Raw genomic sequence first — 26,990 nt, 5'->3', positions numbered from 1 at the left:
TAAGATCAGCATTTTAATTTAATTTTAAATGAAGCTTCTTAAATATTTTGAAAACCTTGTTTACTTTACATACAACAATAGTTTAGTTATATAATATATAGACTTAGAGAGAGACCTTCTAAAAAACGTTAATGTATTACCGGCACACGAAACCTTAAAGTAAATAAATGAAGACTCGGCACACCACTTCTGAAAGGTTGCCTACCCCTGATCTAGACCATGCCTGACAGGTGTTTAACCTGCTCTTAAAAATCTCCAATTTATAGAAGGATCTCGATCTCTCTCTCTCTCTCTCTGACTTCATATAGACAGTGAGGCAAACTGAGTAGTGATTTTTAAACAGTAGTGCAAATTGCTTGTGGTTGCAAATTGGTCAGTAAGCAAATATGAAAAACTTGAACTGTTGACTGATTAGAAAGTCAACTGTAGTAGGAAAAAAAACTATTAGGAAGAAAAATAAAGTGTGTGAATTAAGGTGCATTATTTTACACCTGCCTTATAGTTGATGTTCCTGCTTTGTTTCTTGCACATACAAAAGTACAATTTATGGTCTATGTTAAATCTTAATTTTTCCCCCTTTCTAGTGTTTCACTATATAATGTTGCATTAACATCACTTTCACAGTTAAAGTAGCTTAATTCTGAATTCTGAAAACTAAGTTTTGCAAATGTACTTGAACTTTGAATGACATTTTTCTTTAAGTTGATGTGCATATTTTAAGAGTAATAACCAAAGGTTGTTCATTTGACTGTTGTTATAGTTCCATCAGGAAGTAGAGAAAAACATTTTTATTTTAGTATGTTTGGCTCAGGTTGAATAGTAGTTTTGATAAGGGCATTTCTGTAAAACCTGGTAACTACCAGAACACTGCAGCAACTATAATTCTGTATCTTATACATTTTTCACTTTTAGCTTACTGTCCCCTCTAATTGCTGAGTATGATAAACATCTGGAGGAAATGAGTGAACAGCTGCAGTACTATCAGGTATGAATCATACCACTGGAAAGGTTTGATTGTATTTATTAAAAGAAAAAAAACATGCAATTAAATGTAAATTTGTCATCTCTCTATATTCATTTAAAAAACTAGGAAATAAAATTTTAAGTACCAATATTAAGAGGAACTAAGTCAATACAAGGTGGGACTGTAAAGCTTGAAAATGAAGTGTTTGCTTCAATATTAAACACCAACGTTCTTATAATCTAAAAATAATTTAGACCAGAAACTAGTTTATAGCTTTGGACATATTGTGCCCAAATTACAACCTTCTAGAATTACATTAATTTTAAGAGCACAGTGGCTGCCATCAGTAGTAATATTTCAGTCCTCTAGTACTAATAGCTTACTGCACTATTTTCCGGCGAAGGAAATTGTTTTGTACTACCTTTTGAAGTTTTATTAGGATACTCCCCTTTTTGAAGGGAGAGGTGGATCTTTTATGAAAAGAAATTGAATATGCCCAACCTGCCCAATATGTTGTCTATGATCTTGGAAATAGCATTGAGAGACTAAATATGCCCATCGACATATTCCTAACGTGGCAGCAGGGACGAGTGGCAAGAATCCTATTTTGTGAAATATTTATTAGCTTGTGTTCTTTAACTGAGTTCATTACCCAGGAACACCTAAACTCTTAAAAACCAAATTTAGTGATGACTTTGCTACTGCTGTGTGTAACTATTCACTTGTAATGCTATAAAATGTTTGTGTAACATTTATGCAAGATTTTTATTGCATTATAAAACTTGTACACCTACCTCGATATAACGCTGTCCTCGGGAGCCAAAAAAATCTTACTGAGTTATAGGTGAAACCATGTTATATTGAACTTGCTTTGATCCTCCAGAGTGCGCAGCCCTGCCCCCCCAGAGCACTGCTTTACCACGTTATATCCAAATTGGCGTTATATCGAGGTAGCGGTGTATATGATCTACCAGTTAATTCTCTTGCAAAAATAAAAATCATTTTACACAATTGTCCATCTTTAAACATAGCTAGTCAGAAATAAAAAATAAATTTTTGAAAGTTAAAGGAATGGTATTTCAGTGTGTGACTTTACTGCTTAAAGGCCCTGTGATTTAAATGTGAAATTTCACTGTCAAATTTTACTTTCTCAGACACAGATGGGTGAGATGAGACTAAAACTTCAACAAGTCACCAAGGAAAATGAAAGGTAAATTAATTGACTGACATGTTAAACACTTTACATTTCTAAAAATTAAAAGTATTTCTAGGGACCCGGAGATAAACCTCTGAATATATGTACTGTGGCCAAAATTTTTATACTTGCGCATTTAAACTTAACCTCTTAGGTGTTGAAATATGTGTTGAGGCACCCAGGTTTGGAAATTTGAGCTATGTATATACATAACAAACAAGGAATAATACAAATTTGATTGTTTAGAAGTCAGTGTATACATTTCTTTTGTGTATTGGTCAAGGTGTGTATTTTCAACTGTGCATTTTTTTAATATGTATATGTTAAAGGACTTGTGATGTTGGTAATTAAGGAGAATGGACTCCAGACTTGCTTGTCTTTCTCCTGCTTCTTTTAATAGCAGGTTGTCTCTTCCTGGATTCTGCTTCCAATGTATGCTGGCTTCTGGGATTCTACATTTGTTCCTATCTTCACCTTTTGATACTAATTTTTACACTATTAATGTTCCCAAAAATACAGATTACAGGCGCAGTCTTGCAAATACAACAGTGTAGTATTTGCTCTCCATTAAAGTCAATGAGCGTACTCATGAAACTAAGAGCTATACACAGCATTATGTACCTTAATTTTCACTGTTTATCCTCTTATTTTTGACTTTGTGCTCCAACACTAGGTTAATTTGGACCCACAAATCTGCCATCTGCTAGTATCTCTAACATCACCCACGTTCTTGTGGTGTCTCACCACGTGAATGAGGGGGAAATCTACCGTGGGCACAGATTCTGAATCATGACCAGGTCCAGGTTGAACCTTCAGTCTCACTGCATATGGTGCCTTCCCTGCCCCCAGCTCTGTTACCAAACCTATCTTTTGCTGCTGAGAGGTTGAAATAGAGCAGGGGTCGGCAACCTCTGGCACGCGGCTCGCCAGGGTAAGCACCCTGGCGGGCCGGGCCAGTTTGTTTACCTGCCGCGTCGGCAGGTTCGGCCGATCGCGGCTTCCACGGGCCGCGGTTCGCCATCCCAGGCCAATGGGGGCTGCGGGCAGCAGCGCGGGCAAGGGATGTGCTGGCAGCGGCTTCCCGCCACCCCCATTGGCCTGGGATGGGGGACCGCGGCCTGTGGGAGCCGCGATCCGCCGAACCTTCTGACACGGCAGGTAAACAAACTGGCCCGGCCCGCCAGGGTGCTTACCCTGGCGAGCCGCGTTCCAGAGGTTGCCGACCCCTGAAATAGAGTGAGTTCACTTCAGAGCTCTATTAAAGCCTTTCTTGGTTAGTCAGCAGTTGTAGTCAGTGAGCCATATTAACTAAATGTAAGTGGGTGACATCAAATTCAACCAAGATGCTTAAATCAGAAAATTAAGCAATTCAGTGCTCATATTAAGAGAAATATTGGTGTTGAGAAAAATGCTTAGCTGGCATCCTAACTGGACCCTGTCATGTCCATTTTATTAATACCTTTGTAATTACAGTAAATGTAGGATGTACTTTTCAAGAGTGATATGCTTTACATAAAAATACATGTTCAGTTCATTTCTTTTGGAGGACATAACATACACGGATGTATTCAGCTTTCAACTTATGTTAGTGTGCAAGTATCTTTTGATAGCTGGTAATTGCTAATAAACTAATAAGACTGAAAATCAGAGATGATAGACCAGCAGAAACTGTTCGTGGTGATCTAAGAAAATCACTGTGGTGTATGCTTTCTCAATGATCATTGCGGTGCTGTAAAGTAATTCAGTTTAGTTCACATGATGTCTTATTGCATAAATATAAACTATTTTCAGTGTGACAGGTGTGCAGGGAGAGAGAGAATCAAGCATGTAGTTTATTACGTGACAGATTTTCTCCACTTCAGTTGTAGAATTTACATTTGTTTTCCCAGGTATGCATATTATATGCAAATCGTTATTTTGTTGACTATCAGATATTAAAACATATCTGGTCTTCAAAATATAGTATTACTCTAAATGGTGACATTCTTATCAGCTATGAAGGAACTCTGAGATCTGAGAGAGCAAAGAGACAAGGAAATCCAAGAGGTGGCTTGGGCGGAGCAGGAGAGGGCCAGTGCAAATTGAAACAAATGAATAATTAAGCTATTTACACAAGCCCCTGCTTGACTTAGCATGTAGCAGTCACTATGACATTTCTGCTGATTTTGGTGTAAAAACTGTATTTACTATGTGAAGTAGTAATATGTTTTGCTGAGAAGTGGTTATATTTAATGTATATGCATACATAGAGTTGAAAGGCAAGTCAACTTGTAATATAGTTAAGTATTCTCAGATACTGCAACTGGCACTGGGACTCCTTGCCAATTTTTGTGGTTTAAAAAAAAAAAAAAACAAAAAAAAAACGACTAAGTATGTTACTCTTCTGTTGCTGAGTGAGAGGCCCACATATAGAAGAGGAGTAGACTAAAATATGCAGGGGAAACTGTTTAACTGTAAATTTTCAGGTTTTTTAATTTTGTGTATATGTAGATCTTTTTCTGTAACCTTTGTTATACTAATCTTGGGCATGGCGTGTAACAGTAAATACAAGTGAAATATAAGTGGGATTTGAGTTGATTGTGTCCCTGTATGTCTTAATTCTTCAAAAGAGAGGAGCAGGGTTACTTATGGTTATCAGAGTAACATTGGAAACCTACCCTTTGTAAGTGAGCAGTACAATAAAGATACTGTGTAACTGAAATCTATTCTTATAAAGTATTTATACTATTTATTTCATGAAGTTTTTTCCTCTCTGTATAGTCAGACAACTGCCATTAATGACAATAGGAATTATGCTAATGAATTAATAATCATTTAGCACTTCTCATTATCAAAATGCTTTTCATACAGAAAAGAATAGTCTAAAACTTTTGGTTAATTTTAAAGCATTTGCAGAAATATTCAGGTATTAGGATTCTTTAACAGGGCTTGAAAAAATAAATAAATTCAGAAATGCTAAATGATTAACTGCCTCAATGGGGGTGGCCCAGCACTAATTTATTTCTGGTGGGGAGCAGCATTAATTGGAGGCCCGGAGTACAACCCGCTGTAATCTGCAGTCTTTAAACCAAACAATGAGGAATTCCCAAACTAAGATTGAATGGGTCTGATTCAGGGCACCTGTGTATTTGAATAGGCTGTCTTTCAGCAAACAGATTTGGATAAACTTTAAGGCCTGTTAATTGATTTGACAGACACTTCTTAAGATACATTTTATACGTATGCAGTTGGATGTCTATCATTCCAGTCTCTCTGGGGTGAAGAGGGGATTACAAATATAAGGCCGAATCCTGCTGCTTTTAATAATCCTAATAGACATGAATAAGGTCTGTGGTATCTCTTTTACTATACAGTTGGTCAGGAGTTTATGTAGCACTAACATATCTTTCATCAGTTGATTTACCAACTCCAATAGACATGGTAGTGTGCAAAATATAGTATTGTAGTACAGGGAGGCCTAGAATGGGCTAGCTGCCCCAAGTACAAACCTGCCCAGACCCTGTGGGTATGTACATGTGGCAGCTAGCCCATGCTTCTGCTGCCCATATGACCGTGGCTACATTACTACTTTTTGCATGCTTGATTTACCTCCCTCTCCATAGATGCAGATGGGGGTGCACATTTGTATCCTTCTGCATCAGCTGCTGCACACTACATGGCATTCATTTTCTGGTGGGGGCAGATACTGTTAGTCATTGTCCTCCCCGAACTGTTCCATCAATGGAGGACAGCCTTATGTCACACACAGTGATCCACAGCAGTCTGGCAAATCATTGCATCCCCAAACACCCCAGCCATGGTACCTTTCCTATCCTTATCTACCTGGCCAATGCTACCCACTTTTGGGGCTTTGGTGGCAAAGGCCATCAGGCAAAGCAGGGTTTGTAGATGCCTTGTGCAACTTCAGTTCCCGTCAAAGCAGGCAGGTACAGCATCAGGCCAGATGTTTTCAAGCAGTTTGTACAAACAACTAGTTCTCACAATACTTCTTTGAGACAGGCTTTATCATCCCCATTTTATGGATGGTTTCAGAGTAGCAGCCGTGTTAGTCTGTATCCGCAAAAAGAACAGGAGTACTTGTGGCACCTTAGAGACTAACACATTTATTAGAGCATAAGCTTTCGTGGGCTACAACCCACTTCTTTTATGGATGGAGCATCTGTGATGAAGATTACTTACCTAAGGCCTTACAACAAATTAGATGTGAGGTGGAACTAGAATTGAAGTGTGTGGTTCCCACACAGTGCAAGCAATTTTGTACTGAGGGTGGCCAGCCCCTGCTGCTGCTGGCTGTGCTACTGCAGCTATGCTTATATTTTCATCGTGCTAGCTTGATGAGAGCTAGCTTGAGTATGGCTGTTCAAGATGGGAATCACAGTGCTAGCTCCAAGTATCGGTGTAGCCTAAATGAGTCTCTTTCTGAGAGTTGGCTTTTCCTCAATAAGGTCTTAGAATCATAGAATATAAGGGCTGGAAGAGACCTCAGGAGGTCATCTAGTCCAATTCCCTGCTCAAAGCAGGACCAACACCAACTAAGTCATCCCAGCCAGGGCTTTCTCAAGCTGGGCCTTAAAAACCTCCAAGGATGGAGAGTCCACCACCTCCCTAGGTAACCCATTCCAGTGCTTCACCACCCTCCTAGTGAAATAGTGTTTCCTAATATCCAACCTAGACCTCCCCTACTGCAACTTGAGACCATTGCTTCTTGTGCTGTCATCTGCCACCACTGAGAACAGCCTAGCTCCATCCTCTGTGGAACCCCCCCTTCAGGTAGTTGAAGGCTGCTATCAAATCCCCCCTCACGCTTCTCTTCTGCAGATTAAATAACCCCAGTTCCCTCAGCCTCTCCTCGTAAGTCATGTGCCCCAGCCCCCTAATCATTTTCATTACCCTCCACTGGACTCTCTCCAATTTGTCCACATCCCTTCTGTAGTGGGGGGACCAAAACTGGATTCAGTACTCCAGGTGTGGCCTCACCAGTGCTGAATAGAGGGAAATAATCACTTCCCTCGATCTGCTGGCAATGCTCCTACTCATACAGTCCAATATGCCATTGGCCTTCTTGGCAATGAGGGCACACTGCTGACTCATATCCAGCTTCTCGTCCGCTGTAATCACCAGGTCCTTTTCTGCAGAACTGCTGCTTAGCCAGTTGGTCCCCAGCCTGTAGCAGTGCATGGGATTCTTCCTTCCTAAGTGTAGGACTCTGCACTTGTCCTTGCTGAACCTCATCAGATTTCTTTTGGCCCAATCCAATTTGTCTAGATCACTAGGTCACTTCTCTCAAACATACCTACACTTACACCAATACACAAACTAATCAATCAATTTCTCTTACAGGCAAGCAAGGAAGGAGGATTTATTTTATTTTTAAATGCTTGTGATAGGGTCATGTTAAATGCATAGTGTAGTGAGGGGACTACTACCTCAATTCTTGGCAGTTACAAGGGCTGCCACTCTGAGACAGAGTGGGACAATTTACGTGAGGGAGATTATCTAGTAGGAAAAGCCACCACAAGATAATGCTCCAAAACGCTGCCTTAGCATTTGGAAAAAAGCAAGAGTCAAAAATGTTGTAATTTTAGAAGTTTGATCAATTTTATATGAAATTGATCAATGATTTTGGTCATTCTGTAACTTCCAAACTTTAGTTTAAAAATAAAGTTGCTAGTGGTCTCAACTGCAGTCACTCTGGTACCTTGCACGGTCACTCAGTAATCTTTGGAGATTAGAAATCCATGTTCATTTCAATGGCAAGCTCAAAGATCTACCTCTAGCCTTGCAGTGCTCCACTCTTCTCCATTGGATAACAATTTATATTTAAGCATATGCTATGATTTAAAAGCACATCCATCTTGCTTTCACAGAGAGCAATTCTGATCTCTTGACTAAATATACAATTACTGCAAAAATTATGTTTACTGAAGGTATGAAAGCCTTTGAGTTTTTCCCCCTGATGTTTGTTTTAGGCATAAATAATCAAAGCATAAATTGTAACTCTCCTAGAAAAACACCTGAAACCTTGAGTTTAATTTAGTTCTTGTTTTTCCCCCCCAGTCTTTGGCTAACTTAGAAGTAAGTGTCTCTACATGCATGCACTTCCATGGATGATGGATAAGAGGCAACAAATATGTGCTAGTATTCATAAGGAAGGGAGTTAAAACGGAGACTCAGATTAGATCCATAATACCACTGTTTTTCTACAATGTTAGTCTCAATGACAGGCAAAAATTTATAAAAACTGGCGTATATGCACAACAAAAATGCTTGCAAAGCTGAACTTCTGGATGAACTAACCTTAGGACTTCTGTAGATGGGTCTTTAGTTTGCACCAGAGAGGTGTAAGATTTAGTCCACACTCCACACTAGCATGTCATTCACTGACTGGCCTGTGTGGACGTGCTGTTGTGCACTAAGAATTCCCTAGGGCACATTAATGTAGGCCCATTTCAAACATTATGTCAATACGTATTAGGGAATTTTTAGTGCACACCATCAGGGTGCACATGGACTAGTTAGTCACAACTAAAAATTTATATTCCTCTGGCATGGACTAATGCACCATGTAGACAAGTCTTTAGTATGTAATGAGTTTCTTCTGGAGAGGAAAGCAAGGGTCTTGTAAGAATCTGTTACCTCTTTGAGAAGATTAAACAATTTTACGATTTCTAACATAATTTATAGTGATTCATGTATTTTAAATTAGTCTTAATTTTATAATACACAAACATTAATTCAAAATATCAATTACATTTAGAAGGTGCACTGTAAATATAACTTGTTTTAAAGATTTAGTTTTAATGAATTTTACATTCATTGTACTTAGGCTACTCCAAATGTTTTAAAAAAAATATTGTTGCAAAAGCAATGGTTTACTGTATTTGTGTCACAGACTGCATGAGGAATTGAAAGAAGCTGTTGAGAAGCAGCTGGAGGCCCTTCCTTCTGGCACTCTCTTGGGGAGTGATGTGTTTGCAGATGAAGAAATAGTAAGAAACCTTCAAGATCAGTTACAACTAGCCAATCAAGTGAGTGATTTTAAAACACAGCTGCTACTTTATTTCTTTGGCTAATTCCTTTGCACATTGGGGAAAACATCTTCATCAGTTGTAAGGAATCACTCTTCAGAACCATCTTTTTTGGATTAGAAATATGAAAAGTACTCTTTACTGATTTTATTATTATTATTTTTATTTTTTTGGTAACCTACAAACACTGATACTTTTGATTACCAGTCTGAAAGAATTTGGAGTTTTGCACTCAGAGTTCGTGTTTTGTACTAATACTTAATTACTATATTGATTTCTCCCCCCCCCCCAATTCCCGACTAGAGAAAGGAAATAGCGATGAGGCAGGATGGTAAAGCCTTTTTACATCCATTGAGAATACATATTGAAATTTTCACCAATCATTTTTGGTGAACACTGGTCAAAAAGATAGTAAATGTGAAATGAGAAACAATTTTGCATTGTTTGTTTGGAAGGTAGAAAATCAGAATCTAAAGCTAGAAAAGGCTAGATTCTCTAATCTAAGATCATTACTATAACAGGCTGATGTCCTATCTCTTGTACACAAAGACCAAATTCTGCTGTTGCACAGGTGCAGCTCCTGTAATTTCACTGGGTGCTGATCCATGTAATTGAGAGCTTATTTTAGCTATTTGAATCAAATAGGCTGGTATGTTGAATCAGAGTCTCAGAACTCTCAGTCGAAGCCACGTGTCGCTTCTAATTTAAACTTCTGAAAAGAGCTACTCTTTTTAAAAGAAAAAAAAAAAAGCAGAACCTATTAATCTGTTCAGATCTTTAACATGACAGGGTCATGCTAAGTCACACTTTCTTGAAACATTTTCACTTCTCTAAAGTTGGTATTTTGTGAATAAAGTCACAAAATGGGACTTCTGGTTTCAGTAGTAGAACAGTGAATTGTCATTGAATTCATCCATTTAAACAAACAAACCCCATCTTGAGTTTGCTTTTTGGAGACTGGGAAGGAAGAGAAAACTGCATCAGGAGTCCTTCGATGAGATCCATAAAAGTATCTAGAGAAATAAAATTCTGACTTCCCTATGAAAACTACATCCCTACCAATACCAGCCATAGCATAGTATAGCTGTGGGGATGCTTTGAAAAGCAGTGTGTCTCCTACGTTTATTCAGTAAAAGAGATATCTAGTAGTCACTGTATCTTGACGATGGTGAAAGAAGAGAAACAGGAAGTCATTCACAATAATTATATTAAGTTTCTTTAATATAAAGGAAAAGTTCCCTGTTTTTAAAGTGTTGTACACTAAGCTAAACACATTCTGGTAAGAGAATCTTCTATATAATCTTTCTTGTTTTTAAACCTTCTAGGAAAAAGAGCAAGCACTAGAGCTCTGGCAGACAGTATCACAGGAACTAGATCAACTCCAGCAGCAGTACCAGGGGCACATGACTGAAGCACAGATTCATGTGGTAGAAAGGCAAAAGCAAAAAGTAATTTTGATTGTATTGTTTCTTTTGGCAAGTCATTGTAATCTGGAGAAATTCCAGAGCTGTAAGTAAGGCAAATTTAAAATGTTGTATATCACTACTTAGCTATCTGACACCAAATATATTATAACAATCATCTAAATATTATTTAATGGTCAGAGGCAATTGTAGATTTCAGGTGCCACTCTTTTTGTTCTAATCCATATTGTACAGGTAAGCTATATTTCATGTGTCCATTGACAATCAGATGGGGCATGCATATTGCAGTAGGGGTGTGTGTGTGTGTGTATATAAAGAACTACAATGAGCTAGAGCAAGAATCAGTCATGTGGTTCTTCAACACCCTTCAAAAATAAGTTCATATTTTTTAAAAGGTTCAGTTCATACCTCTGGCTGCACTGTTTAATTAGTGGTCTGTGGGCTAAATCGCAGCAGGGTGTTATATGTAGCTACCTGCTAGAAAATCCAAACTCAGCAAAGTGAATATGGAGTAGTAGGCATTGTTCATTTTTTCCCCACATAACCTGTGAAAAAGCTGTTCTGCAGGTCCGTTGTGACAAGAGTTGTATAGAGGGTGTTCTGGAGTCAGGGGAGTGGTCCAAACGTTTATGCATGTTTGCATCCTGCTAGGCTTGTACCCATTTAGGAGGGAGGCATTATGTGACTGCTTAGAAATTGACCCTAAGGTTTTAGACCCTTTTTTCAGTAGTAAATCTGTGATGTACCCAAAGATTTACCAGGTCAAATCCCACTAATAATCTAATTAAAATCTAAAAAATTAAAGTAACATTGACTGCATAAAACATAACATATCTAATTTGTTGAAATTGCTTTCAGTTGAACTTAAAATGCCTTTAGGATAATTACAAGCCCTTTATAATGATGATGATTACAAGCTCTGTATTTCCTATTTTAGGATCAGTTGGCTGGCTTTCAACAACTGACTGAGCAACTTCGATTAGCCAATGAGAAAACAGAGTTGGTAAGTGATTCCATCTGGACAATGCATTCATATTTTAAAAATATTAAATGGTTAGTTTATATTCTGGGGGGTATCAGGGTACTGTACTTACCACAGGTGGCACCTACTCCTGGCTGTTCTGGGGATTAGCTCTCTTGTGGGTCTGATGTCTCCCCTTGTGGTCTGCCTCCTCCACATTGTCCTTTCTCTCACTCTGCAGCCCCTCTCTCCCTCTGACAACTGCAGTTTTCTCTTCATGACTCAGCTCTCCAGCCAGGTCACTGTGTGGTTTCCCCTTCTGGGGTATAGAGGCTCACTGGACCTGCTGTCCAGGCAATGCCAATGCATAAGTGGCTGGTAGGGGAATCCAGGCTCACCCACTACTCCAGGCTTCCAGCCCAGAGACCCTACAACATGCAGCAATGGTCTGTTCAGTCTCCAACCTGGCTGTTCCCTACCCAGCTCTCACAGGCTTTCTTCTCTACCCTTCTCTCATCTGAGTATGCCCTTCCATAAGGGGTCTACTCTTTCCCTTGGTTCTCTCCTTTCCTCTCTAATGCACAGAGAATGGCTATAGACTTCTTTACTGCAGCCATTTTTGATACCAGCTTCTGGGCTTTATACTAGCCCAGCCCACACCTGCTCACCTGAGCTTCATCTTCTAATGAGGGGTTGCTTCTCCAGCCTAATGCCCTCATGTGCGGCCTGTCACTCTAATTGGCCCTTTCTCAGCTTCATTAACCCTTTCAGGATTAGTGTGTCATGAACGTCCCATCACAGGGGATCGCCAATAAAGGAAAACATAGAGACACCAGACATTACATGTCTAGTAACATGACACATAACATGCTGTCCTTGGATAATGTCATATAATTTACAAGCAATTGGACCTTATCATAAATTGTCCTAATTGGTGTTTTTTACTCTTGAAGAATACCTTACTGTATAAACTAGGTTGTGTTACTCCCTTCCCCAGTAACTAATCTAGCAAGTAGCCCACCCCAGAAAGCCTTACACATGAAATTGTCTTCTTCTTTCCTTCCTTCCCTCCTGTATCTACCTTATGAAAAGAGCATAGGACTTGTCCTATGTATAATATGGAGCCTGTGTTATCCATGTTCTTCTCTTTTCTAAACTTCAGAGTTTGTTTAATACAGATGGAAATGTTCAAAAAACAGATTTAATCCTATTTCTAGAGTTAGCTAAACTTTAGTTTGATTACTTCAAAATTGTTGGCCTTTGTGACTTGACCAAGACCACAGATGGAGTCTGTCAGAGCTGGGAGTTGTCCTTTATTCTCAGTCCCGTCGGCAGTACTGACTTTCGTACTGCTGACCACTCTTGGCTGCTCAGCGGAGGAGTTTTTTCAGCCACAGACAGCCAGCTGGTAGGAAGCTTGTGCTGGTCTTGTGCAGTCATCTGTAGCCTGTTCAGCACTGCCTTGTGAGAGGGTAAACTGATCTTGGAGTCCACCAAAAAATCCAGTGATCTGTGTGTCTCTTTTGGATGCCAAGAACCATCCTTGGGTGGTTGTGGGGTAAACAATAATTTGTGATCTTTAGGAGAAATTGGTGACAAGCTTTCACCCTAGTGTATAGTTTGCATTATGTTAAATTTGAGTCTTGAAAATGTGAACATCTTCTCAAGGAAAAGGCAAGAAAGTTATTTTGTTTCAAATGAAAACTAAGATTGTCCAGCACATTTTAGGTCTCCCATAATTACAGGTCATACAGGCCAGTTCTGCACCACATTTACCAGTGTTTTATAAAGTTTGTCACTGATGACATCGATGTCCTTGCCATTTACAATCAATCTTTTTAGGGTTATTTTAGGGTTATTATTGTGCTTCTGGGGCTCTGAAACCACTTTTTCCAATCTTGCATGTTGGCTTCTGCTCCAGTTAGCTTTAGGCCATGTTTTTCAAAAGTGGCTAGCAATTTTGGGTGCCACATTTGAGACACCATAAAGGGGCTTGATTTTTTTTTAAAGGATAGGTGCTCAGCACTTCCTGAAAATTAGACTTCTACATGGTCTCAGGTTGAGCACCCCAAACTTCTAGTTGGTTTGAAAATCTTGCCTTAGTGCATGGTTGAGCCGTGGCTTTCTGGTTTGTAATTTGGCCTCATGATAATCAGTGGGTTTTTCTCTTTTCCTCACTCTCCTCATTTCCCCCATTCCTTTAAGAAAAAGGTGAGATCAAAGCCCACATGTGTTGAGAATTAGAAGTAATTTCCAGGAAGGAAATACAGAGAGGAAATGGTGAGAGGCAGGCAGGGAAGAGAGAGAAACAGAAGGATGGGAAAGGAAGTGAAGTAAAAGGGAAGAAATAGCAGTGGTTGTAAAGGTGAGCATATCTTCCTACAGACTAATGTTAAACACAACAATAAGGTATGGAATAGATTATGTCTGGGGTTCCAAATGTGTAACTACCTCCCAGTGGATGGACCCTGTGCCCATGTAATGCCATATTGAGTTCTTTGGGGCTCCACATGGATTAAAATGTCAGTTTACTGGTGACAATTACAGGATCAGGGCTCGAAAGTTCAGTTACTACATAAAGGCCATATTCTATCCTAGGTGTTCGTGCAAGCCTCCTGTTGACGTCAGCGGGAGTCCTTTTGATAGTTCTTAGGGCATCCAGGACTATGAGTCACCTTGTTACCCCCCTGCTTCCAGTGAGAGGGAGACTTGCTGGTGCTTAACTGCTTGTCAGCTCCCTGACACCAACTGCCTGTTAGCTACCCATACAATCTACTCTGTGCTATGCCAGCTCTGACTTTGCCTTGCAGGATAACAATAGGTATACACAAGCTCCTTTGAAGAGTTCCCCTGTAGTGTCCAGCCTCTTAGCCACTGAACACCCACAGATATCCCAGGTTTGCTGTTCCTAAAGGACCAGTGTACACACTAGCTTGATTGATTCAACTCAGGATCAGCTCCTTGTATAGTACCCCAGCACTGAGATATATTTATAGTGAAAACAAAAAGTTTTATCATAAAAGGTTCAAGATTCAAAAGATGGGGAGAAAGGATAATGGAAATAAAAGAATTACATATAAAACAAAATCATAATGTGATTTCTAGAGACTAAATTTAACAGGCTAACCTTCTGTCTAAAGAGGTTTCTCTTACTCAAATGTCCTTTGCAGCCTTTCAACCAAGCCTGGTTGAGATCTCGTTTTCATGAATGTACTCGTACTACCTGATTATTTCCTAGGTGCAGGATAAAGAGATGTCTTCCTTTCCTTCTCCTTATATTCCCCAAAGTTCATTATATATACCTCAGAATCAGGATGACCCCTGTAGTTTATTTTCTTGCCTCCATATTGATTTCACATCCCCTGCTGAGTTGCTATGTAGATGTACAGCCATTGTGTTGGCTTACAATGCCTAATTTGTATATGAATAGGTGAATAAATATCTCTTGTGTGACAGAACCTATTTTGTCAACTCTGGCTTGATACAGACTTTAGAAACATATTTTCAGCATTCATGTGTAACTCCTAACGTAGCGGGGGAGGGATAGCACAGTGGTTTGAGCATTGGCCTGCTAAACCCAGGGTTGTGAGTATATAATTGTGAAATGTAAGGAACAAATGAAAGCCAGGGTCATACTAAGACCTCACATGAGGTCTTTGGTGAACCAAGAATGTACATACCAGGATTAGAATATTCTCATAATCCCATTGGTATTGAGAGTTTCATGGGTCATAGTTAAGGCTATGTTTTAGTCATAAGTATTTTTAGTAAAAGTCATGGACCGGTCACGGGCAGTAAATAAAAATTCACGGCCCATGACCTGTCCATGACTTGTACTATATACCACTGACTAAATCTTGGGTGCTGGGGGGAAGAGGGCAGCCCGGGGGCACTATGGGTGCTCTGGGGGGGCTCACAGCCCAGGGGTGTCGCGGGTGCTCTGGAGGGGTGGGGGTTGCGGTATGTGGCCCGGGACCCCCACCAGTGCTGGAGTGGGCAGTAACACACGGCCCAGGACCCCCGCTGCTGCGGGGGGTGGAGGGAGAGGTGCGGTGGCCTGAGACTGCCTCTGCAGCCGTCGGTGCGGCTGGCCCATGGGCTGCTGAAGCTCCTCAGGCAGCCCCGGAGCCAGCCACACCAGCTGCTGCAGAAGTCATGGAGGTCCCAGAAAGTCACGGAATCTGTGACTTCCTTGACAGACTCGCAGCCTTAGTCATCGTCCCATTCTAGACTGAGGGTGTTAGGTATACTAGTGTTTTACCTCCATCCACAGACCATAATTAAAAATGGGATTTGGCTTTTTCCACAAAATAGGTTTGATGCTTCTTTTTAAACTACACTAGTTAAATATTATAAAATGTCTGTAAACAGAAATAATCTGAAGCTTAAGTAATGTTCCTATAATGTTTTGTGATGTTCCAAATTTTTTTATATAACTTCAAATAGTTATCTAGTGAAAAATATCTTTGGTTTATATAGCAAATAGATGGCTTTCTAATTTAATCAAGCCATAATTTAAGAGAAGAGCTTAAACTGAGAGTTTGAAATTCTTTAAAGATAGTATTTTCTGTACCTCTAGTCACAGTAGTTAGTCTACCTTAACAGGATGCCTGATGAAAGAGTAAGTGCATTAATGAATAAGCCCACATAAAATAAGCAATAAATTGATTAAAGAGAATAAATGAATAAATCTGCATGCCTGCTTTCATTAGTGAACATACTAAGTGTCAGATAAAGGAGACACCATATAACAAGACTTTTCATTAAAATAGCCTTCAACAGAACAAGGAATATGTTACAACTCTTTCTTCCTTTTACAGACTAACCAACAATTTTTGAAAACCGTAACAGAACAGAATATGGAACTAGAACAGCTACGCAAACAACTAAGGTACAAATCAGAGACCCTTTTAAATATACCGTTCTATCTTATATTCCTTCTTGATACATTACTTTATCATTGGCCTTGTCTTCATTACAAAGCTGTTACTGATAATTGTTTTTAGCAATAGTTACAGTTCATCTTTGAATGTAGGTAAGAATAGATTCTGACGGAGCACGTTTTCTGCTGATTGTTGAATCCTGCACAGTGTATACAGTATACCATACTGTGTGTGTATATATAATTTTATAACATAGAAGATACTACTTCATATATTCACATAATTTACATATTAATTATATCTAGAGTTAAGCAAATCGCTGCTGTTGTCACCCCCTGCACCCATTATTACTGTGTGTGTTAAGCTTTAACATAGAGATAATCTTGGGGCTAACTTTGTACATTTAGAGTCGCATCCTCTGAGGTGCTCAATGCTCCCATTCACTTAAGGTACTGAGCTCTCTCTACTCCCATTTAGCAGATTTGAGCCCTGAGGGCCAGCCAGATATTTTTATTAGCATAGCATATTTGCACAAAACCTAGTTGTATTGGCAATAAATCACATTGCAACTTCTGGGCATCGTGAAGTGGGAGTATTCAAAATACTCTGAACAACTTTAAAGTTTTATTGTACAACTAGGATAATTCTTGTTTGCTTCATGTATGTCATATACCATAGAGAGGTAAAGAGAATTATGTTTCTTAGGTAATATGGAATATAGAAAGGGGTGAATCTTAAATTGTTCAGTTTCTTTTAGGGTCTATCTCTTGTATGAATTCTGTGCTTTGTTCTCCCCACCTCTTCCTCCTATTTTTTTTAAAGGGTGTTTTTAAGGATTTCAGGGAAATGATTAAATTTCCATGGACCACCCCACAGATTTATTTAGGCTTGTTCTATCACTGGCACTGAACAGCCTGTTTGGGGTACCATCTGAAGACATATTTATGAGTTTATCTTTTCTGGTAAGTCATAGTACTAACATTTTCTTAAGTTATTGGTTTTTTCCTCCTAACTTAAAGCTTACATTGCACAATTCTGTTAACTCTCTAGCCCTCTCAGATTATATTAATCATAGAATATCAGGGTTAGAAGGGACCTCAGGAAGTTATCTAGTCCAACCCCCTGCTCAAAGCAGGACCAATCCCCAGACAGATTTTTGCCCCAGATCCCTAAATGGCCCTCTCAAGGATTGAACTCGCAACCCTGGGTTTAGCAAGCCAATGCACAAACCACTGAGCTATCCGTCCCCCCTGTATATTGACTGGTATGGTGCTGTACATACCATAAAATGAAGGCAGTCCCTGTTAACATTTATATTTTGTATTGTGTTCATCAACAAAACTGTCTCTTTAAAGAGTTGTTCAGAAACTAAAATTATTTCAAAGTTTGTACTACAACAGTCTAAAAGCATGAAAATAATCTAAAAGAAACATTTATAAAAATGAAATGTAAACCATAAGGAAGAGATGAGCTAAACTGTCTGAAGTTGAACTGAGGTTAGGAAACTTGTAACCAAATTAATTTTGGGATATCCTGGAAAATGGATTAGCCTTGTAGACCCTCTTTTTTTGTTTGTTTGTTTGTTTGTTTGTTTGTTTTTTGTTTGGGTAGCAAAACAACTATTTTCAGGATTTTTATATGGCACGGACCTCAGAGGTTCAAAGAAGCTTTTTGTTGTTGTTGCTGGGGTAGCAAATGCAAAAATAATACAGCAGCCAATTTACTCCACATCAACAGACTGCATTACATACCGTTGACCTAAACTATTTGTCATCTATTTGTGGAGGTCAAAATCTTCTTTCCTATTACACTGTCATTACTTCCAGCAAAAATTGTTGTTAGTTGAAAATTCAATCATAATATTATTATTTATATTACTGTAGCAGCTACGGGACCTAGTCATGCACAAGGACCCCATCGTGCTGTGTGCTATACACAAACAAAACAAAAAGATGGTCCCTTCCCCAAGGAGCTTACAATCTAAGTATAAGACAAGAGATGTCTACAGATGGACAGTAGAGTACAAGGAAACGTTGAGACAGTATTAGTCAGAATGACAAGCGGTGGTCTCAGCACATCAGCAGCCTAATATGGCTAAATTTTTTTGTAGGCATCACAGTAAAGGAGAGTTTTAAGGACAATAATGAGGTAGCTTGTGGATGTTTATGGGGAGTCCTCCCAAGCATGAGAAACATGGGAGGAAGTCTGAAGGTGTGTTGAAAAATATCCTGATTCTCCTCAAGGAAGTCTCTCTTGTAAATTACAGTGAAATTGACAAGAGCCCTCCAGTCTCAGTGCCTCCCTGCCAACCCTGCCCCCCATCCAGAAGCCAAAAAGGTGCTGTCTGTACCCCCGAGCTGGAGGTGATGGTGAACAAAAGTTTTATTGAATCTATCCTAAATTCAGTGGAATCTCTGTTCTACCAAATTAGAATTTTCTTCTTTGAGTGATGGTCCCTGTTGTATTCCACTGAAGGTTATGCGCCATATGCCCAGAGCCAGAGCTTTTAGAAGTAGTAGTGCCTGTTGGTCCTCATATGCATCTTTGATCTGCCTCCTGGTTTCGACCAAGGGGATAAAGAGTGGGGTAGACCGACTGCACCCTCAGTTCCTTCTCACTGCTGTATGGTCCGAATCAGAGCTTCTGCTGTTCTCTTGTCCGTTGTGACACACTTTCAGGCTCTCTAAAAAGACTGTTTTATTCTTGTTTATAGTTAGCATTTTATTGTTTTTGTAGTAGTTTTTACGATTCGTAGTAGTTTTCTTAGGATTTAAGGACTTTCTGGTGGTACTTTGGTGGTTTTCTGCCTACCCCCTGCCTCCTGGCACCCCGGTACTGGATTATACCGAAAACACCGGGGTTCAAGATCTGTGCTTCCTTCCCTCGCTTGTTTTCAATCAGCGATGAGCACCAGTGCTGCTTGGGGGAAACCCACATCGTATCCAGGTGCAGTATCTTCCTCTCCTTCCCTGTCCATGCCTGGAAAGGCCAGGCTCTCCGCCTCAAGAAGCACCTCATAGAGGTCCCCATGAGACCGTAGTCTGATCCAGGCTGGGGAACACCCCCATAAATTGGCCTGAGCAATCAAGGAGTGCGTCTCCTACCACAGAGCTCCAGTCCGGTTCCTCCGTACCAGCACTACGGATCCAGTGCCGGGGTCTAGCTGTGAGGCTCAGAAGCATGTGCATGTGCATGAGCATGGCAGTAAGTCTTCCTCAAGACCCAAGAAAGACACTGCATCCTCCTTGAGTTTCAGCCACAGAGAAGTGGCGTGTTCCAAGGCCCACAAGCACGACAAGAAGTCACATAAAATGTTGGACCTGCCAGTCCCAGTCGCTGAGCCTCATGCCCCCTCTTCCTCACTACTGCTGAAACCATGTGAATCATCTGTTCTGAGACAGCCTTCTGCCCCCATTCCAGTTCCGGTTCTGTCTGTGGAACATGTGCTATGGACACCAGGGAGATTCAAATCAGCTCCTGGACCTTATTAACTGCCCTTGATGAGGTGAGATCCCTGCATCCTCTGCTGCATTCGCCTCCAAAGAGACTCCACTCCCCTGCTTTAGACTTGCTGCCTTCAGGTTGTGTTCCTGAGCAGTCCTCCGTGACTCCCTCAGTGGCAGTGGCTCCGCCATTTGAATGGGGATCTGAATTCTCACCTTCGGAAGATTCAGATGGTGCACATGGTCAGCTGATCCCTTAGCAATGGCAAGAGTATCCGAAGGCTCCACCAGCCCAGTGGCAATGTCCTCCCTTCCCTCAGCACAGGAGCCATTGGTACCCAGCTCCATGGGGACTGCCACAGCAACCGCCAGATCCATCTGGTTGGCCATATTGGGGATCTTGGCCCCAGTATCCACCTTTGGAACCTTCACGATCTTCCTGAGAGGAGTTTTCCCCGCCCCTCCATCTCACCACTCCAGCCTTCGACAGGTAGGCCTTCGGAACCGGGGTTGAAGGATGCACCAATCAGCCCAACTTCGATGGTACCACCAGATCTGGAGCAGTTCCCCTCCTTGTCTCCAGAGGCAGCAGTGTCCTAGAATCCTTTCTGTCCCTCCCTCCCCCCGAACTACTGCCAGTTCCAGGAACTGTTAAGGAGGGTGGTTGCCACTGAAGGAGATGCAGGACAGCCAGCATCAGCTACTGGACATTCTGCATTCATCGGTACCAGCCAATCAATGATGCCATTCTCCCTCTGGCCTGCACCATCTGGCATACCCTGGCAACTTGTGTGCCCACTGCAAAGAGGGCAGAAAAGTGATACTATGTACTGGCGAAGGGTCTGAGTTTGTTTTCTCAATGCCCCCACCCAATTTCCTGATTATTTAGGCCATTACTGAGCAGGCCAGACAGCAGCACCCACATTCCACTCCAACTGACAAGAAGGGTAAGAGACTGGACCTTTTGGGTCATAAGGTCTTTTCATCAGCCAGCCTTCAGTTTTTCATCTCTAATTACCTGGCATTACTGGTATGTATGACTTTTTGAATTATGGCCAATTAGTGGAATTTGCAGACAAGCATCCCCAGCAGGACCATGTCAGTTTCCAGGCTATTTTAGAGGAAGGCAGACTGGTTGCCAGGACTACACTCTGGGCTATGGTAGATTCCGTGGACATATCTACATGCACTATGACTGCAGAGATTGTCATGAGGAGGGAATCCTGGTTACGTTCTTCTGGTTCTTGAGGGAGATACCGAACACAATTGAGGACTTCCCTTTGATGAACCCCACCTCTTCAACCAGAAGACTGATGATTTTCTGCACTCACTCAAACTATAGAGCGACCCTGCGGTCACTGGACATTTATACACCAGCACCCAAGTTCAAATTCTGTTGGCCAGCTCCTGCTCAATGGTACCAAGCTCCTCAGTTTTTCTGCCAGCAGTCCTATGACCCTCCCCACAAGTGTCAAAAGACTCAATGGTCCCATCTGCCTGGCCCATCAGTACAGTCATTGAGACCACACATTCAGTCTTCATGCGAGCGATATTTCTGAGTGTATCTAGAGAGCTGTCAACCACATTGCAACCCCACCGTTCTTGCACCTTTGGGGGTTGTCTTGCACTCTTTCTGCCAGCCTGAAGCGTAATAACAACGAACACACAGGTCCTGGATGTCATTCAACATGGCTATACTAGCAAGTTCACAATGCTATTTCATCCCCATCCCCTGCCCCTCTGGGACCACTCGCACGATGGTATCCTCACCCTGGAGGTGGATTCCCTCTTACCATGGTCTCATCATGTCAGTCAACATCACTACAGTTTACTACATAAACAAGGAGGCATGAGGTCTCCAGCACTTTGTGCAGAAGCAGTTCACCTCTGGAAATGGTGTATCGCCTGTGGTTTTCTGTTGTCAACAACTTATCTCCTGGGGACTCAGAACATGATTACAGATATTCTCAGCAGAAATGTCATGGCCGACCACAAATGGGAATTACATGACTCTGTGGTCCCCAATGTTTTTTACCATTGGGAGACTCTGGTCAGGGATCTCTTTGCTTCTCACATCAACACCAAATGTATCCAGTACTGTTCTAGGGGTGGGCATGGAGCCCGCTCCCAAGGCAATGCCCTAGTCGTCAGCTGGTCGGATCAGTTACCACTCCTGCCCCATGTCCGTCACAAGATTCGACCGTCATTCTGATTGCCCCATTCTGGCCTCACCATTTCTGGGTTCCTCTTTTTCTCCGCATGTTGAAGCATTCTCCTTTTCTACTACCAATGTTTGTTTCTGGAACTGCTTGCTAAATACAAAGACAGGATCAGACATCCCAACCCACAGATGCTTCACCTGAGAGCCTAATTTTTGAATGGGCATCTTTGTTAACGCAGGAATGCTCATCAGCAGTGTGAGATGTCCTCTTGAGTAGCAGGAAGGAATCTACAAGGTGGTCCTACCAAGGCAAATGAAAACTCTTTGCCTTCTGGGCTCAACAGAAATGTCTTGCTCCTGAGGCTGTAGGCATTCCTGTCCTCTTGGATTGTCTGCTGTTCCTGAAGGTATCAGGATTCGCTCTCAGCACCATCAAAAGTGTACGTAGAGGCCATTAGTGCTTCCCTCACCCCCATGGAGGGGTACTCTGTTTGCTTGTCAGTTGACTGTACGATTCTGGAGGGGCCTCATGTGGATATATTCTTTTGTTCAACCCATCACTCCCCAGTGGGACCTTAACCTTGTCCTCACAACATTAAAGTTGCCCTTCAAACCTCTGGCCTCCTGCTCCCTTTCCCTTCTTTCCCTGAAGGTCGCTTTTCTAATAGCTATTACCTCTGCAAGAAGGGTGGGCAAATTGAGGGCCATGATGGCAGACCCCCACCCCCATTCACCACATTCCATAAGGACAAAGTTTCCCTCTGTTTGCATCTCAAGTTTCTGCCAAAAAGCAGTTTCCCATTTTCACCTCAACCAACCCATGTGCTTACCTGCTTTCTTTCCAAAGCCACATACCTCAGAGAAGGAATGGCACCTTCACTCCCTTGATGTCCAAAGGGCCCTGGTCTTTTATCTGCAGAGGATGAAGTTGTTCAGACTTAGATTATTTGTTGCTATAGCAGATAGTCTGACCCTTAATTCTAAGTGTGTTTTGGGGTGCATTATGCTCTGTTATCAGGACTGTCTCCTCTCCTTGGGTAGGAGCCCATTCCACAAGAGCACAAGCATCACCTATGGCTGCGCTTCACAATATGCCACTCATGGACATATGTAGGATGGCCACGTGGAGTTCAGTATACACCTTGCTCTGGCACAAGATTCTGTGATGGATGCCTCATTCGGTGAGGCTATCCTATGTTCCATCATCTTCCTCACACCCTCTTCCTGACTAGGTACTGCTTGTCAATCACCCTCAGTGGAATACAATAGAGACCATCATTCAACAAAGAAGAGGAGGTTACTTACCTGTAACTGGCGGCTCTTTGAGATGTGTGGTCCCTATCTGTATTCCAATCGTGCCCTCCTTCCCATCTGCTGAAGATCTGATTGATTTGCGGTGGAGAAGGAACTGAGGGCATGGTTGGTCCACCTCGCCCTTTATCATCGTGGTTGAAACCATGAGGCGGAACAAGGGTGTATGGGTGGACTACTGGACACTGCTATTTTTAAAAGCTCCGATTCCGGGCGCATGGAGAATGCACATAACCCTCAGTGGAATACAGATAGGGACCACACATCTCAAAGAATCTCCAGTTACAGATAAGTAACCTCCTCTTCTGAAGGCCAGTTCTACTTATAGGTCTGTGAACAATCACAGTTCGCACATGCTCAGTGATACTTCTTAGCTTTTAGCTGCTAAAATCTCCAAAAATTCCATCAGCACAGGGCATGTTTGAGTCTTTCACAGTTCCTTGTGCTGACCAGACTACACATATGCCATGTCCCAGCTTAAAACCACAGGGAAGAAACCAGACTTTCCCTGTAATGGCTGCTTTCAGCTGCTCTGGGTTGGGGCTAGGCATTGGAGCTGAGAACAGGGAGCCTGTCTCCCACCTGGCACCCAGGTAACGTGGAGTAGGAAGCCATCTGATTCAAATGCAGAGGGGACAAAATCCAGACCTGGGGAGAGGGAAAGGAGTAGGTTAGGACAAGGAGCCTAGAGAGACTGAGAGCCAAGGGGGTGAGGAGGTTGAGACTGGTTGGTCAAGGAAACTGTCATTGGGAGACAGAAGGTAGGAAGGGAAGACAGACAAGCAGCAGAGTTGTGGGGGTGGAGTGGGATCTGGGACTGGCTGGGCAAAGAGGCTGGGGCAAGGAGCCAGGGAGGGGGACACAAGCAACTTTAATTCTGGCATTTCCTTACTTTAGAATGCTTGACTTTGCAACCTTTGTGTTCTTTCAACTGTAGTTTACTTATGTGTAAGGTTCTGTGATCAGTGTAAACTTAGCCCAGCACATTGGGTGGGGGGAAAGGAAGAAGGAATCTGTGTTTTCCCCTGTCCCAGGTCAGTGTAATAGCAGAGTTGCTTCATTCATTTCCACAGGGGAAAATGGCATAAGTGCCATCCTCTGGCCCTGCTCCAGTTTATCTTCCCTTTCCTACCCCATCCTAGCCAAACCTATCTACCTTCTGAAGCACGTAGGCTGAAATTTTTGAAATTGGCTAATGAATTGGGATGCCCAATTTGAAACACTGAAAATCATGCCCCCTTTAAGGTAACTCCTGAGCATCTACCTTCTGAAAAACAAACCCCTTTAAAGTGTCTCAAGTTGAGTACTCAAAAATCTGAGGAGCCCAAAATCATTAACTCACTTTGGAAAATTTTGGCCACGGAGTCCCCCACAAACCTGTATTCAGCAGTACAATGGCGTATGTACTTCCTCTTTGGTGTCCTCAGAATCTCTTCCACATAACAGACAATGGCGGTGGCTGCTGCTGTCTATATGTGAAGTTTTGCTGGTATGGTTGACTTCATGCTGTTCTTAAAAAGCCCTGTTAAGTTCTGGGTTGTTGTGTTTTTTTTTTTTTTTTTCCCCTAATTCAGCTAACTGTAATTAATTGAGTGGTTTCTTTATATTCAGGCAAGCCAAAGTAGATGTGAGAACAGCAACTGCTAAAGTTGATGAAATGACCAAATTGTTAGTGGACCTTCAAGCCCAGATGGAGAGAAAGGTATTCTAGCATAACTGAAAGTTTTAGTGATTGTCCTGTTGCAAACATGAAACTTAAATTTACTTAAAATTGTTTGTTTCCATATCGTGCATTTCATTTTTTGTACTCAAGCAGAGTTCAGAAAAAATGTCTGAGTAATTGCTATGATTTCTAGGAAGAAGATGTAGTATCTGCTCAGGAGAGAGAGGAAGCATCAGACAAACGCTTGCAGCAATTGCAGTCTAGCATAAAACAATTGGAGACAAGGTAAAGAGATGAATGATGTCATTGAATGTGATTGATGATATTTTTAGAAGAGGCATGAAAGCAGAGGTTTTCTTCTAAATGTCTGAGTTCTATAATTTTGAGTAATCTAGTTCTCCATTTCTTATGCAGATGATATTTATCCTAGATTACTCATATTTTATCTGCTTCATTTCCCTACCCTCTCAGAGTAGCCTCTGGCTTCCTTCTTCTCACCTGAGTAAAGACTAGAAGACCACAGATCACTTGATCTTACTTATCAGTCTGTGCATAGGTCCCAAGTTTCAGAAATTTTATTTACATCAGCTGGAGTGGTACTGCTAAAGCTCCAAACATCAGTTTGAAAGTATTCCCTTGAATTGGCCACCTTTGGGATGCATACAGCCTTCCTCTATATTAAGACAAGTAAAAGCTGGTTTCAAGTATCAGTTTGGAACTCTTGAGACTAGTAAGGACACTGTAACAGCACACTAAGGCAAACTTCTTTTCGGTGGTAAATGTCAGTGATAAAGATTTATTGAATATCTAATAAAGAGGATATGCTTTCAATTATAGCATTACCTACTAATGTACTTGAGGATGACTAAGGGTTTTCATTACAATATCTCTTCTCTCCCCTGTCCCTCCCCCTTTTATTGCCAAAGAGCTAATTTGGCTGAACAAATTAATTCTGGGCCAAAATTTTGCACTAAATTGTTTTAACCATCAAACGTTTGTCAGATGACTTGATAACTGAAGTTTCTTATTGAAGTATTTATAGCTCTTCTAAGGTGATAGTTTCTAACAGATTCACATTTTTGTTCCTGCTTCATGGGTGTGACTAGCAGAATCACCATAGCTAAAGAATCTAGCAACCAGCCAGTACAAGAGCACTGCCCTACTTGTAACAATAGGGGCTCTTATTGCCTTGAAGTGTTGCAGAAGCTGAAGTGCTTTGCAGTGGCTTTTGAGAACTTTTGCCTGAATTAAGCATGATAGTCTCTTTTTATTTGTTTGAAACTGAACCTGAAGTGATCACCCAGCCATAGTTAATATAATGGGTTTTTTGTGTCCATATATATTTTTCTCTTGTAGATATTCAAAAAATAAATAACTTGGCTGCTTCAAAAACTACTCTAGGTGTAATCATAAAATGTTGATTACAGTCCATTATTACCATCAACTTTAATGCCTGATCTGAGCCCAGCTATGTTCCTGAGTATGCATCAAAGGCTGGCTGTGTCCTGCCTTCCCTCATGCCAACCAATAACGTAAATCATGTTACAGCAATAAGACTATTTAGAGCTAGTATAAAACTACAAGCCCTTTCTCAGTGCTCATGCAATTCCATCTGGGTGCATGTGCGCGTGCATACGCACCAAGACTTGTATCAGCACTGGGAAAACCTGGTCGTTTTATAGTAGCTCTAGCTAGTATTATTGCTTGAATGTGATTGACATTATTGATTGGCATGAGGGAGTGCAGGAAACAAATGGTTATATTTTATGTAAAAATGTATTGCAACATGTACAAATTTTATATGAGAGAGAGAGTGTGTGTGTGTGTGTGTGTGTGTGTGTATATATATATAAAATATATATATGTGTGTGTATGTAATGATACTTATTATCCAGGGAGGAGTAATTGGGACACACACACACACACACACACACACACACACACACACACACACACA

General features: G+C 41.3%; 1 protein-coding gene across 2 annotated transcripts in view; it reads left to right on the top strand.

Annotated features, from left to right (window-relative positions):
• Nucleotides 1-916: 916 nt before the first annotated feature.
• Nucleotides 917-26,990, top strand: part of SCLT1 (sodium channel and clathrin linker 1) — a 107,678-nt gene continuing 81,604 nt past the window's right edge. For both annotated transcript variants that reach the window (XM_026647823.2, XM_026647822.1), the window contains exons 1-8: nt 917-985; nt 2,119-2,174; nt 9,052-9,187; nt 10,513-10,635; nt 11,549-11,614; nt 16,393-16,463; nt 24,982-25,072; nt 25,227-25,318. In XM_026647823.2, coding sequence (XP_026503608.1) covers nt 959-985; nt 2,119-2,174; nt 9,052-9,187; nt 10,513-10,635; nt 11,549-11,614; nt 16,393-16,463; nt 24,982-25,072; nt 25,227-25,318 — 662 coding nt within the window. In that variant the 5' untranslated portion in view covers nt 917-958. The remainder of the gene's footprint in view (nt 986-2,118; nt 2,175-9,051; nt 9,188-10,512; nt 10,636-11,548; nt 11,615-16,392; nt 16,464-24,981; nt 25,073-25,226; nt 25,319-26,990) is intronic.

Source organism: Terrapene carolina, unplaced genomic scaffold (genome assembly GCF_002925995.2).
Source record: "Terrapene carolina triunguis isolate 2854851 unplaced genomic scaffold, T_m_triunguis-2.0 Scaffold66, whole genome shotgun sequence".
Classification (NCBI taxonomy): domain Eukaryota; kingdom Metazoa; phylum Chordata; order Testudines; family Emydidae; genus Terrapene; species Terrapene triunguis.
This window is presented reverse-complemented; position numbering and strand designations above follow the sequence as displayed.